The sequence below is a fragment of the Rhinatrema bivittatum genome, chromosome 7 (assembly GCF_901001135.1).
Source record: "Rhinatrema bivittatum chromosome 7, aRhiBiv1.1, whole genome shotgun sequence".
Taxonomy (NCBI): Eukaryota; Metazoa; Chordata; class Amphibia; order Gymnophiona; family Rhinatrematidae; genus Rhinatrema; species Rhinatrema bivittatum.
The window spans coordinates 309,652,871-309,669,427 of record NC_042621.1 but is presented as its reverse complement, the minus strand read 5'-3'; the positions used below and the strand labels follow the sequence as shown (position 1 = coordinate 309,669,427).

The 16,557-nt window shown below is 48.1% G+C and overlaps 1 protein-coding gene across 1 annotated transcript in view; it reads left to right on the top strand.

The window, feature by feature from the left end:
• LOC115096248 (deleted in malignant brain tumors 1 protein-like) overlaps nt 1–16,557 on the top strand; it is a 223,263-nt gene that overhangs the window by 55,436 nt on the left and 151,270 nt on the right. The window contains exons 8-9 of the mRNA XM_029610757.1: nt 2,808–2,843; nt 3,154–3,462. Of these exons, the coding sequence (XP_029466617.1) occupies nt 2,808–2,843; nt 3,154–3,462 (345 nt within the window). The remainder of the gene's footprint in view (nt 1–2,807; nt 2,844–3,153; nt 3,463–16,557) is intronic.

The window sequence follows — 16,557 nt, the reverse complement described above, 5'->3', positions numbered from 1 at the left end:
AGTGCATTGATTACTCAACTTAACCGGACAACATATAATAATTTTCAGCAGCAGTCTAGCTGGCTACCTTCAGGCTTGGATTTTTCCTACCACCTAGATTTAGGCCAATAATGTCAGTGCTTAGGTTTAGGTTCTGAAAGTTAGCCGGCTTGCAATAAAAATCACTAATCAGCTAATTTGTTCCCCTGACCTGACCCACCTCAAGGAATGCCAACTTCATGAACAGCTAAGTTTCTGCACCATGTGAAAGTTACTAACTTTACTCGATAAACGAGGGAAAATTCCAACAATGGATTTCCCTGGCATTAGAGGGCAAGATACCTTTAGATATCAGCCCCTAAGTGGCTAGTCAAGATTTGCTGTTGGCTTCCTTATCTTCTGGGACTGTTGCATTGTAATGAAAGGACGCCTTCTCTGACGTCGTGTGGTTCTAGTCTGTGAAACATCTGTTGAATATCTGTCAGTCATCATAGAACTAATTATGAAGCCTGGTAAAGAATGTCCCATGACCAGGGAGTCAAACCATTCACATTTTGGTTCCATTCCAGTTTGGGTTCCGTTCAGGCCAATGAACGTTCAGTTACTGGTGTGGCACACATGAGCCAACTGGTTCACTTTCCATTCACAATGGAAAATGTAAATATAAGACACGTTTAGCATGATCATTTGTAAGTGGAGTGGAAGAAGCAATTAGATCTAAATCAGTTAGAACCAGCCTTAGCCACAAGTGCTCTGAAGTCTGCAGGAAAGGGAAAATGAATTCTAAGCTCATAATAATACTTGTGAAATGCTTACATTATCTGCATGTAAATTCTCCTAGTATTGGTTCTGTGCACATTCTGGTTTTGGAATCAGCAAAGAAAACATAAATATTATTTCTGATCGATCTCTTATCCAGAACCAGAAACCTGAATTTATTTTTGTGAGTCTGATCCAGTTCAAATTCAGCACAGACTTTCAAATAATAGTTTAGATTCTGATCCACTTCAGAAATAAAATACGTTTCTGTTCAGTTTTTGGTTCAAGTTCAGATTTGGTTTGACTCCTCTGCCACCTGGGACTCATAGAAATAGGTTTTAAGCAAGTAATTTTCAAATGCAGTTTTTGGTTTTATGCAAATAACTGGCTTTTTGAAATTAGCCCCGGCGGGTCTGCACAAAATATTATTTCACCTGGTACTTTTACCTGAGACTAAATAGGCTTTCCAGGAGTGTGCGTGTATGTGTGTGGAGGGGGGAGTCACAGACCTGGAGCAGGATTGGGATTAATGCACTTACTTTGAAGTTTCGTATGCATGCGTGCAAAGATTTTGTACAAAACCACAAATTTTCAAAACAGATTTATGCATAGAATTCAGCAGTTCTTAAGCTGCCACAGACTTTATCCTAAGTGGGCTGTTTGAAAGGAGCCATGCTGTTCTTGATCCGAATCTGTAAATTGAGGTTATATTAGTACTGGAGTACTTCAGCCTTGTAGTCATATCTGAAGAAGGAACAGGTTTGCTCACTAAAGCTTTCTTACTGCATTGTCTCTATTTATTTATTTATTTATTTATTTTCTATACCGACATTCTTGTAGAGATACAAATCATACCGGTTTACATTTAACTTCAATATCGCCATGTAGCGGTACAGTGAACAAGTTGGAAATTCAAACATTTAACAGGAAAAAAATGTAACATTCTTGTCTAATCAAAGTCTTATAAGATCAAGGGAGATTATTTAAACATCTCAGATACTAAGCTCATCCAAAAATAAGAGGAATTGAAATACTCATCCTAGAGGGATGAGAATAAGGTTAAATAAATTAAGAGACGGATGAGGAAAAAAAGAGGGGGATCAAGAGGAAAGTGGAAGGGACTAGAAGCAGAGGGGAGGGGTGGATGGGAGGGTTAAGCTGAAGAGATAGCTAGCAGAGAGAAAAGTTGCATGGAAGGTGAGTTAAATGTTCTGAAAGGCTTGATTAAATAGCCATGGTTTTAGTCTCTTTTTGAAGACAGCCGGGCAGGATTCACGTCTAAGGTCGTGGGGTAGCGCGTTCCAGTGGTGAGGGCCAGCGGTCGAGATGGTTCCAGTGGTGAGGGCCAGCTGTCGAGATGTCGAGATAGCGCGTCCCTAGTGCCTCTTTTTTGATGGAAGCGGCGGCTGTCAGCGGGTTTGACAGCCGATGCTCAATTTTGCTGGCGTCGGTTCTCGAGCCCGCTGACAGCCACGGGCTCAGAAACTGGACGCCGGCAAAATTGAGCGTCCGGTTTTTGACCTGATAGCCGCAGGCCCATTTTAAATTTTTTTTTTTTTTAAATATTTTACTTTTTTAAACTTTTGGGACCTCCAACTTAATATCGCCATGATATTAACTCGGAGGGTGCACAGAAAAGCAGTTTTTACTGCTTTTCTGTGCACTTCCCCGGCGCCGGCAGAAATTAACGCCTACCTTTGGGTAGGCGCTAATTTCTGAAAGCAAAATGTGTGGCTTGGCTGCACATTTTACTTAGTGAATTGCGCAGGAATACCTAATAGGGCCATCAACATGCATTTGCATGTTGTGGGCGTGTCCAAAATGTGCGTCCAAATGCAGGTTAACAGTGCCGGAGCGCACTGTACTGTATCGGCCCGAATATCGTTAAAAAGTAGAACAATTGAGAAGGAGTCCAGGGCACCTACAGGGCTAATTGGAAAGAAGAGTGAAGGCTCTAGCAGTCCTGTCTTATGATTGGAAGAGTCCAAGGGCATTTTCACTAACTTGGTAACTGAGTGTTTCTTAGTGAGTGGCTGTGGATAATGAAGATGTTTTCTCCTTCCCCACAGTGTCTGCTTCTGATTACTCAATACTCAGACCCAATGGTAAGTTCCACATGGTGGCTCACATTGTTCAGTAATGAAGGGAAACGTTACAATCCAAAAAAATTCTTCTTTTTAATTAATTTATAAGAATGAATTGATTTTCACAAATATGGGTCTATATTATATACAGATTTATGACTTTATGTTATCAATACCATTCACAATAGAATAAATCTGGTACTTAGAGCAGGTCTGGAACAAGTTGGTAAAATATTCAGCCTGTCAGGTTAGGAGATTTTATAAATACCAGAGAGGATTCACCAACTTCTGAAGTTATTTACTGACACTGAGGTTCTTCCTGTGCTTTCAGCATCTGATCTGGAGCTACGACTCTCGGATGGTGAGAATAAATGTCAAGGTCGTGTGGAGATTCTCCTTGATGGCACCTGGGTAACAGTTTGTGGCACTGGATGGGACCTGAGTGACGCCAGTGTTGTGTGCAGGCAGCTGGGCTGTGGAGCAGCCACTGTTTCCGATGACTTTGGGCCAGGCAATGGAAGCATCCTTCTGGAGGAGTTCCAGTGTGCAGGAAATGAATCCTGGCTGTGGGAGTGTCCTCACCATAAGGGAGACTCGGCTTCCTGTGACCATGAGGACGATGCTGTTATCAACTGCTCAGGTCTGTATGCCCCATCACTTACAGATATGAAGAGAGAGGTTAACTAGAGAGATCTTCTTTTACTGTAAATTCTCAAGCTCATTGCTTCTGTCCTGTGATTGGAAAGTCGTCTGTGATGATGTAGGAAAAGTATTCCTACAGGTAGCACAGAGCAGATAAGGATTTAAATATGTATAAATATACATTTTCCTTTATTGAAAGGTGCATTTCTATGTCCAAATAAAATAATAGAAACATATTGTACAAAATCCATAACCTCTAAACCTGGGAAAGTGCAAAGGATAGGCTCTGGACAGACTAGAATTAGACACAGTGAGCATCACAGCACCAGGAATCAAAGTTATTGGAAGTTCATTTTGACAGGGATATTTTATTAAAATGTTGCCTAATGAAGGAAGCAAATATTATAGGAGGCATTTCATTATTCTCAGTGATAGAGCCAGAGGATTCTCCTATTTCAAAACGGAAAGTCTATAAGGAATGGAAATAAAAAAAAGCATGTTGAGTACCCAACTTAGCCAGCCAAGATAAAATAATTTTCAGCTGCAATCTAGCTGGTTACCTTCAGGCTTGAATTTTACCTAAATCTAGCTGAGAAGAATTTAACCCCGGCGAGTCTTCACAAAACATTATGTCACCTGGACTTTTCGTGAGACTAAATAGGCTTTCCAGGCATGGGGGCTGGCGGGAACACAGAGCTGGAGCAGGGTTGGGATTAATGCACATGGTTTCAATTTTCGTATGCATGCGTGCAAGGATTTTGTACCAAACCAGAGATGCTGCAAAGGATTTTGTACGAAACCACACATTTTCAAAACAGATTTATGCATAGAATTCCGCTTTGAGAATTCTGGCTAAAGTCTGCAGTTATCAAGGAGCCGCAGACTTTATCCTAAATTGACTGTTTAAAGGAGCCATGCTGGTCCTGATCCGAATCTGTAAATTGAGATTATTATAGTACTGAAGTTATAAAACTTCCTTCCCTCAGCTCTGCAGACACATCTGAAGGAGGAATGAGTGTGGTCACTAAAGCTTTTTTACTGCATTGTCTCTAGTGTTGGTCTGTGATAAAATTTCAGAATAACAGGTGTGTTGCAAACAAATGTATTATTGATGGTACAAATAGCCACAAATTGAATGTTTTAAATAAGCAAAAATGATTCACCTATTGTTCAATAAATGTTGCTATGTACATATTCTGAAGGCAATTTTTGCTTATTTAAAACATTCACTTTGTGGCTATTTGTTCCATCAATAATATATTTATTTGCAACACACCTGTTATTCTGTTATTTTACCTAATGTGTTTGCTCATGGCTCCAAATATGCTTTGATAAAGTTTAAGAAGTCACAGTATCGTTAAAAGGTAGCACAACCAAGAAGGAGTCAAGGGCATCTCCAGGACTAATAGGACTGCTAAAGCCTTCACTGTTCTTTCCAGTCTTATTCCCTTGTATTTATGATCGGAAGTGTCCAAGGGCATCTTCCCTCATGGGGTAACTGAGTGTTTCTTAGTGAGTGGCTGAGGATAATGAAGATGTTTTCTCCTTTCCCACAGTGTCTGCTTCTGAATACTCAATACTCAGACCCAATGGTAAGTTCCACCTGTTAGCTCACATTCAGGTCGATACAGTAACGTTGAGTTAAAGATTCCCTGTCTGTAACGTGCTGGGAGCGCACAATACAGACAAGTAAGGCCATCCAGCGATACAGTCTCCAGTTTCACGTGTCCTTAGCGCTTCCTAAAATAAACACATAACCCTTTCCGCACCCGGCATGTAAATGAACGAAAAAGCTGTATAATGAAGGAATTAGCTATTCCCCTCCGATACTGTAACGGGCGCTGATATTATCTCCTCCGTAACCCGCTGTTCTGCCGCGGCCTTAACCTGCTAGTTTACCGCCTCCCCCTAGTAGGTGTTAGTGTAGTGTAGTGCCAAAATCGCACGGGAAAGGGAACGGGAAAAGAGAGGTTTTACTTTTATTAAGAACTGTTATAATTTTTTAAACACTGGGGGGTTCTTTAATTTTCTGGGGGACCTCTCCCCAATCCCACACGTATCTGCACTGTAACTGATCCACATAATTTAAAGAACATAGGGTAGGCAGCGAGGGGGCAGGGGCAGCGGGATCGGGGGGCGGGTAGGTGGAAAAAAAAAACACTTTTCTGAGCCATCAGCAGCGGCGGCGGGATCCGGGGGGGGGGGGGGGGGGTGGGTACGTGTTCGATCGGGCGAGTAGGCAGGTAGGCGACAGCGGCGGCGTGAGCCATCAGTAGCGGCGGCGTGTTCGATCGGGCGGGCGGGTAGGTGAAAAAAAAAACACTTTTCTGAGCCATCAGCAGCGGCGGCGGGATCCGAGGGGGGGGGGTATGTGTTCGTTCGGGCGAGTAGGCAGGTAGGCGACAGCAGCGGCGGCGCAGCAAAAAAAAAACAAAGCGACAAAAGTAACTTACTTTTCCGGGGCAGCGGGATCGTGGGGGGGGGGGGCGGGTAGGCGGCATGTTCGATCGGGCGGGCGGGTAGGTGGGAAAAAAAAAACTTTTCTGAGCCATCAGTAGCCATCAGTAGCTCCCCCGACGAAGACAAAAAGATGGCCGCCCGCACGGGGGAAAGCGTGCAATTGGCCGCTGAGGACGTGACGTCAAACCCCGTGACGCCAAACGTCGTGACGTCACGTCTTCAGCGGCCAATTGCACGCTTTCCCCGTGCAGGCGGCCATCTTTGTCGGGGGAGCTACTGATGGCTCAGATCGAACACGCCGCCTACCCCCCCCCCCCCCCCCCCCCCCGATCCCACTGCCGCTGCCCTGCTGCCGCGGAAAAGTAAGTTACTTTTGTCGCTTTGGGTTCTTTTGCTGCGCCGCCGCCGCTGTCGCCTACCTGCCTATTCGCCCGATCGAACACGTACCCACCCCCCCCCGGATCCCGCCGCCGCTGCTGATGGCTCAGAAAAGTTTTTTTTTTTCCTTTGTTTTTTTTTTGCTTGCCGCTGTGTCTCACCTCCTCCCGGAGCAAGACTGCTTTCGTGCCCTGCTCCGGGAGGAGGTGAGACACAGCGGCAAAGCAAAAAAACCAAAGGCAGGAAGTAAGTCGCTTCGCCGCCTCCCGCCTCCCTCCTCCCGGTGCCTGTCATTTCAAATGTCATTTGAAATGACAGGTACCAGCGCACCCAGGTTACTGTATAGGTGCTGTTACAGCGCCTATACAGTAAAATGGGTTGCGCGGGCATAACCCTTCCCTAACGCTTCACAGCCTCGGCATGCATTTGCATGCGATTAGAAGAGAGTATCAGGCGCTAGGTCAAGAGAACTGTGCGTGCGGGGAGGAAGGGTGCGCCTGACACTGCCGCACTGTTTCTACCGCGGCCTTACTGTATCGATCTGATTGTGCAGTTATGAAGGGAAAAGTTACAATCCTAAAAAAACTCTTCTAGGACAAGCAGAATGGTAGTTCTTACAGATAAGTGACATCATGAGATGGAGTCTGGCATGGAAAACGTTTTTCAAAGTTTCTAGAAACTCTGACTGGCACACTGAGCATGCCCAGCATGCCACTATCCAGATGGCCATGTGGGGTCCAGTCTCATTTTTTTCCACGAAGCTGTTGCCTCGCGGTTCTTGGAGCTCTCTCCTTATTCTTCAAAAAATTGTCATATCGAGGTTTTTTTCCTCTATTATCTTCCGCGCGGGGTCCCCCTCCACTGTCAGTCCCTCTGGCATCTTGTTCCTTGCGGTAGATTCCTGAGTGTGTCACCTCCCGGTGGCCATCGACCTCTCGCCGGTTTGTTTTCATGGTGTCATCTGGTTTTTGCAAGTGCCCCCAGTACCTGTGGACCATGTCTGCCACGGATCCACATGAGGTTTGTATCCTCTGCCTGGGGGTTTCCCATGACGTCCGCAGGTGCCCAAACTGTGCCCAGATGACCCCCAAGGGCCATCGTTCTCATCTGACAAGATGGAGCAGCATTTACGTGCCAAAACGTCAACTCCATCGACTCCGACATTGGGGACTTTGACTCCGAGGGGAAGTGGAGACCCCTCAGACTCACCGTTGCCTTCTACGTCCCGTCTGATTCTTCCTCGTGATAAGAGGGGCTCGGGTGACCGGTCCTCTGCATCGTCAGATCTTTCCTAGGCATCCGGATCATTGGCATCATTGGCACTGGAGAAGGACCAGGCCAAGCACCAAGGGAAACACAGACACCAGCACCGGCAGTCATCACATGGCGCCGGCGCCGACTCCAGAGGAGAACCAGCCCATGCCGAGCCTCCTCTGAAGCGACCGCATTGTGAAGAGGCCCCATCCTTTCCAAAACCCAGGAGTCCCAGGCGTTCCCCACTGAGTGCAGTGCCGGGTACCGAGCCTCCTCAGCCCCCATGGAGGCTCCGGTGATGCCTCATCCTCCTCCTCCATCATCTTTGACCTCATCTCCGAACTTTCAGGAGAAGTTGGACCGCAGGGAGCAGCAGGCCGTGCTGCGAGACCTCCGGAGCTTTGAACCAGCATCGGCCCCCATACCAGCACCAGAGCCAGTGCCTGTGCTGTTAGCGCCCCTGCTGAAGCATCTTGACGTCCTGTTGGGTGTCCTGCCAGCGCAACCAGTGCCTGGGGCTCATTAAGTTCTCCATCAGCCACCGAGGTCCCGCTCCGGAGCGACACCAATTCCTGGATCCTCGAGGAGGAAGATTCACAACTGCGCCCGAAGCCCTCAAAAGTGCCTCCACTCCCTGAGTCCATACCCGGGACATCGGGAGTCCCAGGACCGTCTGTTCCCTCACGGCCCTCTGTGCCCCTGGCACCATCAATGACAACAGGTATGTTTTCCATCTGTATAGCAATTGTTAATGGGGGATGTGCTGGAAAGTTTTGTATCATACTATCTTTGCTTTTGGACCCATTTGGTTATTTTGGTCTATTTGTACCTGTTTTTGCATTGCAGATGCTTGTTTGTTAAAATTCTCCCCCCCCCCCCCCCCCCCGCCGAGGCAGCCGGACTGGCGAAACACGGTCCGTGTTGGGGAATTTGCTGTGAAAATTTCGTTGCATTAAAAGGAGCAGCCATTGTTTGAAAATAAAGCTCATATGTGAATAAGACCAAAAAGTTTTTCTGCACTTCTATTCTTCATACATTCATAATAATTCCGGTACCATTGATGTCATTGAGGTGCCCAGCACTGAGGTTGCTAAGAAAACCCTTGATGCCACCACCAATGGGCATGGGCACTAGCTTACATCACCGTCCTCCTGTGGACCTTAGTGAGGAGGATGTGCCATACGATCCCTGGGGTGATGATTCATCAGAATCCTCTTCCAAAGACTCTGGCAACTTGCCTTCCGAGAATTCTCACCGGATGAGAGACGTTACTCTCCCCAGATCTTTCCTTCAGGGCTTTGTCTGGTCTATGGCACAAGCCATTCCAGTCCAACTCCTCATGGAGGAGGACGCCCACCACAAAATGCTGGAGGTTCTTCAGTTTGTGGATGTCCCGAAGGAGGTAGTAGCCATCCCAATCCATGAAACTCTCTTAGAACTTCTACACAGAATGTGGGAACACCCGGGCTCTGTCCTGCTGGTCAACCGGAAGACAGATGCCCTTTATCTGGTCCAACAGGCCCTTGGCTTTCAAAAACGCCAGCTCCCCCACCAGTCTGTGGTTTGGAGTCTGCCTTAAAAAAGGCCAAGAGATCTCATATCCATTCCTCTGCCCCTCCAGGCTGAGAGCATAGGGCTCTAGATGCCTTTGGAAGGAGGGTCTTTCAAGGGGCAATGCTTATTGCCCGTATCGCCTCCTATCAGTTGTACATGGCTCAATACAACAGGAACTTGTGGAAACAAGTTCAAGAGTTGGTAGAGCACCTGCCTCAACAGCAGCAGGATGCGCTGGAGGCAGTGGTACAAAAGGGCCTGGAAACCAGGAAGCAGAGAGTAGGATTAAATGGTCAATATTCTCAGTGGAAAAGGGTAAACAGTGGAGTACCTCAGGGATCTGTATTGGGACCGGTGCTTTTCAATATATATATAAATTATCTGAAAAGGAATACGAAGAGTGAGGTTATCGAATTTGCAGATGATACAAAATTATTCAGAGTAGTTAAATCACAGGCAGACTGTGATACATTACAGGAGGACCTTGCAAGACTGGAAGATTGGGCATCTAAATGGCAGATGAAATTTAATGTGGACAAGTGCAAGGTGTTGCACATAGGGAAGAATAACCCTTGCTGTAGTTACACGATGTTAGGTTCCATATTAGGAGCTACCACCCAGGAAAAAGATCTAGGCATCATAGTGGATAATACTTTAAAATCGTCGGCTCAGTGTGCTGCAGCAGTCAAAAAGCAAATAGAATGTTAGGAATTATTAGGAAGGGAATGGTTAATAGAACGGAAAATGTCATAATGCCTCTGTATCGCTCCATGGTGAGACCGCAGCTTGAATACTGTGTACAATTCTGGTCGCCGCATCTCAAAAAAGATATAGTTGCGATGGAGAAGGTACAGAGAAGGGCAACCAAAATGATAAAGGGAATGGAACAGCTCCCCTATGAGGAAAGGCTGAAGAGGTTAGGGCTGTTCAGCTTGGAGAAGAGACGGCTGAGAGGGGATATGATAGAGGTCTTTAAGATCATGAGAGGTCTTGAACGAGTAGATGTGACTCAGTTATTTACACTTTCGAATAATAGAAGGACTAGGGGGCATTCCATGAAGTTAGCAAGTAACACATTTAAGACTAATCGGAGAAAATTATTTTTCACTCAACGCACAATAAAGCTCTGGAATTTGTTGCCAGAGAAGGTAGTTAGTGCAGTTAGTGTAGCTGGGTTCAAAAAAGGTTTGGATAAGTTCTTGGCGGAGAAGTCCATTAATGGCTATTAATCAATTATACTTAAGGAATAGCCACTGCTATTAATTGCATCAGTAGCATGGGTTCTTCTTAGTGTTTGGGTAATTGCCAGGTTCTTGTGGCCTGGTTTTTGGCCTCTGTTGGAAACAGGATGCTGGGCTTGATGGACCCTTGGTCTGTCCCAGCATGGCAATTTCTTATGTTCTTATGTTCTTAAGCATGAGGTAAGGTCAACTTACAATGTCTTCGAGATGGCGGCCAGGGTATCAGCTGCGAGCATTAGTGCCCGACGTATTCCCTGACTTCGGGCCTTCGGCCAAAGGTCCAGGAAAGGCTGGCAGACCTGCCCTACACCAGAGAACATCTCTTCAGGGACAAGTTCAGAGACACGGTTGCCCAGCTCAGGGACCATCATGAGACCTTGCAGCAGCTCTCAGCCAGCATCTCAGACCCATTGTCCTCTGTGCGCAAGTCCCTGCATCAGGGACCTCACAATGCCTTCTACCACCAGAGAAGATACTACCCTCCGGCTTCCTGTGCCAGGGCACCATGCACTATTAGGGGATGGCCTCGCCAATAGCATGCCCCCAGGCCCCAACCTGCGCCACGGCCCAGTCCAGCTGCAGGCTTTTGACTGGCGGCGAGAGACTGGATGCCAGCTTGCGGTTCCCATGGACCCCTACCCACTGATAGGGGTCCATGGGGACCCCTACCAGTGGGTCTGGCTGGCTACATGAAATAGCTTGGAACTCAGACGCAAGACACTCAGCCGTGGATGAAGATCAGAGGTGGATTCTAGAGAGTCCAGCGAGGATCCGGATACTCCGATGAGGACTTGGAACTTGGGAAAACTCAGATGAGGATAAGGACTCAGGATACTCAGAGATTTAGACAGGCACTGCCCCTCAGGCACCCTACATAGCCGACGTGGCCTGATCACAGACCACCCTATCCCACTGCGCACCCTACACAACCTGAAAGAGGCTGGTCATGGACCGCGCATAAGAACATAAGAACATGCCATACTGGGTCAGACCAAGGGTCCATCAAGCCCAGCATCCTGTTGCCAACAGTGGCAAATCCAGGCCATAAGAACCTGGCAAGTATCCAAAAACTAAGTCTATTCCATGTTACCATTGCTAGTAATAGGGATGTGAATCGTTTTTTGACGATTTAAAATATCGTCCGATATATTTTAAATCGTCAAAAATCGTTAGAGCCACGATACAATAACAATTCCCCCGATTTATCGTGAAAAAAATCGTAAATCGGGGGAAGGGGGAGGGGAAGGGGGAGGGCGGGAAAACCGGCACACTAAAACACCCTAAAACCCACCCCGACCCTTTAAAATAAATCCCCCACCCTCCCGAACCCCCCCAAAATGCCTTAAATTACCTGGGGGTCCAGCGGGGGTCCGGAACGACCTCCTGCAATCGAATCGTGTTGTCTTCAGCCAGCGCTATTTTGCGCCGCCATTTTGCAAAATGGCGGCGCAAAAAGGCGCCGGCCGTAGACAACACGATTCGACTGCAGGAGGTCGTTCCAGACCCCCGCTGGACTTTTGGCAAGTCTTGTGGGGGTCAGGAGGCCCCCCCAAGCTGGCCAAAAGTCCCTGGGGGTCCAGCGGGGGTCCGGGAGCGATCTCCTGCCGCGAATTGTTTTTCCGTACGAAAATGGCGCCGGCAGGAGATTGACTGCAGGAGGTCGTTCCGGACCCCCGCTGGACTTTTGGCAAGTCTTGTGGGGGTCAGGAGGCCCCCCCAAGCTGGCCAAAAGTCACTGGGGGTCCGGGAGCGATCTGCTGCCGCGAATCGCTGGCCAGCCGAAAAGGGCCTGGCCCGGCGCTCGCTTGGTATTTGAGGCCCGAGGTCTCGCGTCGCTACGTGCCGGCGCGATGACGTCACCGCGCGCCTGCACGGCAACGCCATCGCGCCCCTGACACATGCCCCGGCCCTCCCGAAGCGCTCGCCCTGCCGGGGGAGCTCCTTCCACCGCCGCCCGGACACCGGACCCCGGGATCGCGCAGGTAGGCTGATCCCGGTGGGGAACAGGGAGAGGTGGGGGGTCGAAAAATGATTCGCGGCAGCAGATCGCTCCCAGACCCCCAGGGACTTTTGGCCAGCTTGGGGGGGGCCTCCTGACCCCCACAAGACTTGCCAAAAGTCCAGCGGGGGTCCGGAACGACCTCCTGCAGTCGATCTCCTGCCAGCGCCATTTTCCGTACGGAAAAACGATTCGCGGCAGGAGATCGCTCCCGGACCCCCGCTGGACCCCCAGGGACTTTTGGCCAGCTTGTGGGGGCCTCCTGACCCCCACAAGACTTGCCAAAAGTCCAGCGGGGGTCCGGAATGACCTGCAGTTGAATCGTGTTGTCTACGGCCGGCGCCATTTTGCGCCGCCATTTTGCAAAATGGCGGCGCAAAATGGCGCCGGCTGAAGACAACACGATTAGATTGCAGGAGGTCGTTCCGGACCCCCGCTGGACCCCCAGGTAATTTAAGGCATTTTTGGGGGGTTCGGGAGGGTGGGGGATTTATTTTAAAGGGTCGGGGTGGGTTTTAGGGTGTTTTAGTGTGCCGGTTCACGATTTTAACAATTTTCACGATATTTTAAAAACCCAAACGGCGACAATACGATTCCCTCCCCCTTCCAGCCGAAATCGATCGTTAAGACGATCGATGACACGATTCACATCTCTAGCTAGTAATAGCAGTGGCTATTTTCTAAGTCAACTCAATTAATAGCAGGTAATGGACTTCTCCTCCAAGAACTTATCCAATCCTTTTTTAAACACTATACTAACTGTGCTAACCACATCCTCTGGCAACAAATTCCAGGCTCAGGACAAAGGAGGAATTTGGGCCGTGCTCAAAGACAGATCCATCCGGAAGAGGGCTCCAGCCACCAAACTCAGACACCGAATAGATACGGATTTACTCCCAGGAAAGTCAGCCGGAAACGAGGACCGGGGCGAGGCACCACTGGACCCGGAGCTAGGGACTGACGGTACTTCAGGATCAGAACTCGGAACATCAGTGCTGGAACGTAGGACATTCGATACGAAAGAACACCGGTACCCCGGGACATCTGGACATTTAGGCTTCTGGACATCTATGGCATCTGGATATCAGGGACCTCTAGAGAGGAGGTCCTCTGGGACGTCTGGAACATGACGGACGAAGACATCAGAGGACAGAGATGTCTGGACATCCGAAGACAAGGGGACGTCAGGACATCCGAAGACAGGGAGACTTTTAGGGATCTGGAGACAAGGGATCTGGAGACAAGGGACATCTGAAGACAGGAAGAAATCTGGACATCTGGAGATGCGGGGACTTCTGGACATCTGGAGACAAGAGGACGGGATCCGTCGAGAGACCAGAACATGGAACAAAGATGAAGGAGGTTCAGGAACCATGGACGAAGACAAGGAGTACCAACGAGGAACAGAGTGCCTTGAAGAAGTGAAGAAGGATCACAGAGGTCTCCTGGGACGAAGAGCTGGAACTGAAGATCCAGGAGCAGTCCGACTCCCTGACCAACTCCTTGCAAAGGTGAAGACTGATTGAAGGAATATAAGAACATAACAACATAAGAAATTGCCATGGTGGGTCAGACCAAGTGTCCATCAAGCCCAGCATCCTGTTTCCAACAGAAGCCAAACCAGGCCACAAGAACCAGGCATGTACCCAAACACTAAGAAGATCCCATGCTACTGATGCCAGTAATAGCAGAGGCCTTTCCCTAAGTCAGCTTGATTAATAGCAATTAATGGACTTCTCCAAGAACTTCTCCAAATCTTTTTTAAACTCAGCTATACTAACTGCACTAACCAATTCCTCTGGCAACAAATTCCAGAGCTTAATTGTGCATTGAATGAGAGAAATTTCTTCAATTAGTCGTAAATGTGCTACTTGCTAATTTCATGGAGTGACCCTTGGCCTTTTATTATCCGAAAGTATACATAATCGATTCACATCTACTTGTTCAAGACCTCTCATGATTTTAAAGACCTCTATCATATCCCCCCTCAGCCATCTCTTCTCCAAGCTGAACAGCCCTAACCTCTTCAACCTTTACTTATAGGGGAGTTGTTCCATCCCCTTTATTATTTTGGTCGCCCTTCTCTGTACCTTCTCTATTGCAACTATAGCTTTTTTGAGATGCGGCAACCAGAATTGCACACAGTATTCAAGGTGTGGTCTCACCATTCCCTTCTTAATAATTCCTATCATTCTGTTTGCTTTTTTGACTACTGCAGTGTACTGAGCTGACGATTTCAAAGTATTATCCACTATGATGCGTAGATCTGTTACGATTCCTCCCGTAGCTGGAGCCACGGGAGGCCTCTCACCTTTCTCTGGAGGCTGCTCCAAAGCCAGGTCTTCGCCTGAACTGACTTTCCGGATTTTGCTCCACGGCCAGAGAGGCCTTCGATGTCATTGGGGCCTGCCTGAGGCTTGCTCCAGTCTCAGCTTGGACTTTCTGGTTTGGGCCCCGCCCTTCTCTCTAAGGGGTCGGCCCGCAGCTTCTCTTTATACTTATAGGGCCAGCCAGGTGTGGCCCATCGGAAATCCTCCCAGCGAGTTGCCTGCTTTCAGTTCTGCCTTGCCTTGCATCGGAGTTTCCTTCCAGCGTTCCGTCAGGTCTATGTTCTTCGTTGGAGCTCCATGTCCTGTGTTACCTGTTCCCAATGTTCCGTTCCTGATGTCCGTGATCCTGTCTTGATGCCCGCTACCCTTGGTTCCTCGTCGCCATCCTTCTTCATGTCCGCAGCTCAAGCCTCCGGAGGGACCCTCCTGCCTGAAGCCAAGTCCCATGTTGGTCTTGTATCCTTGCCTGAAGCCAAGTTCCGTCTTGATACTGTATTTTGAATTCTGTCTCGCCCTTGGATACTTGAGCTTGCTCCATCCATGCCTAAGAGTCTGACTGAACCTGTGCCATTCCTGCGTGTAGGGCGTGCCTTGGTACAGACTTCTACAGTATCTTCACCATGTTCCAGCTTCAGCTATTCCACACCTCGTCTGGAGCCTGCTTCACACTCTAGCGTGGTCCGTGACCAGCCCATTGAGTCCGCCCATTTACGGTGGGCCGTGTAGGGCACGCTGCATGGTAGGGCTCAACCCAGTACTTTGCTTGCTTCTGAATTCTTGCCTGAATTCCATGAACCTCGTTTGAGTCATCATCTTCAGTGCCTTGTTCCTGTGTCTTCGTTTCCAGTGGCTTGTCCTGAGCCTTCGTCTGCCCTGGTCCAGAGTCCGACCTGCTGCTGCTTGCCATTCCAGCAGCAGGTCCGAAAGGGCCGGGAACAGTCGGAGGACTGTTCTTTACCAACATCATGATTGTTGGTTCCAGAAGCATGCAGGTCCGGCAGAGGGTTGGACTGTCAGCTTCCACCCATGCTGGGATGTGCCTCGCCTACCTTCGGTGCTTCTTGGATTCGTCTGGAACTGTGCTGAGGCTCAAGGGCACACAATCCCCTCGAGTGGGACCGCTCCCTCAGAGCTCCCATAACAAGATCTTTTTCCTGGCTGGTAGCTCCTAATATGGAACCTAAATTCATGTAACTACAGCAAGGATTATTTTTCCCTATATGCAACACCTTGCACTTATCCACATTAAACTTCATCTGTATTTTGGATGCCCAATCTTCCAGTCTCGCAAGGTCCTCCTGCAATTTATCACAATCCGCTTGTGATTTAACTACTCTGAATAATTTTGTATAATCTGCAAATTTGTAACCTCACTCATCGTATTCCTTTCCTTTATAAATATATTAAAAAACACGGGTCCCAATACAAATCCCTAGGCACTCCACTTCCACTTCCACTCCCTTCCACTGAGAAAATTGTCCATTTAATCCTACTCTGTTTCCTTTTAGCCAGTTTGTAATCCACGAAAGGGCATCACCATCTATCCCATGACTTTTTACTTTTCCTAGAAGCCTCTCATGAGGAACTTTGTCAAATGTTTTCTGAAAATCCAAATACACTACATCTACCAGTTCACCTTTATCTACATATTTATTAACTCCTTCAAAAAGGTGAAGCAAATTTGTGAGGCAAGACTAGCCTTAGGTAAAGCCATGCTGACTTTGTTCCATTAAACCATGTTTTTCTATATGTTATGTGATTTTGATATTTAGAACACTTTCCACTATTTTTCCTGGCACTGAAGTCAGGCTCACTGGTTTCCCGGATCGCCTTTGGAGCCCTTTTTAAATATTGGGGTTACATTAGCCACCCTCGGT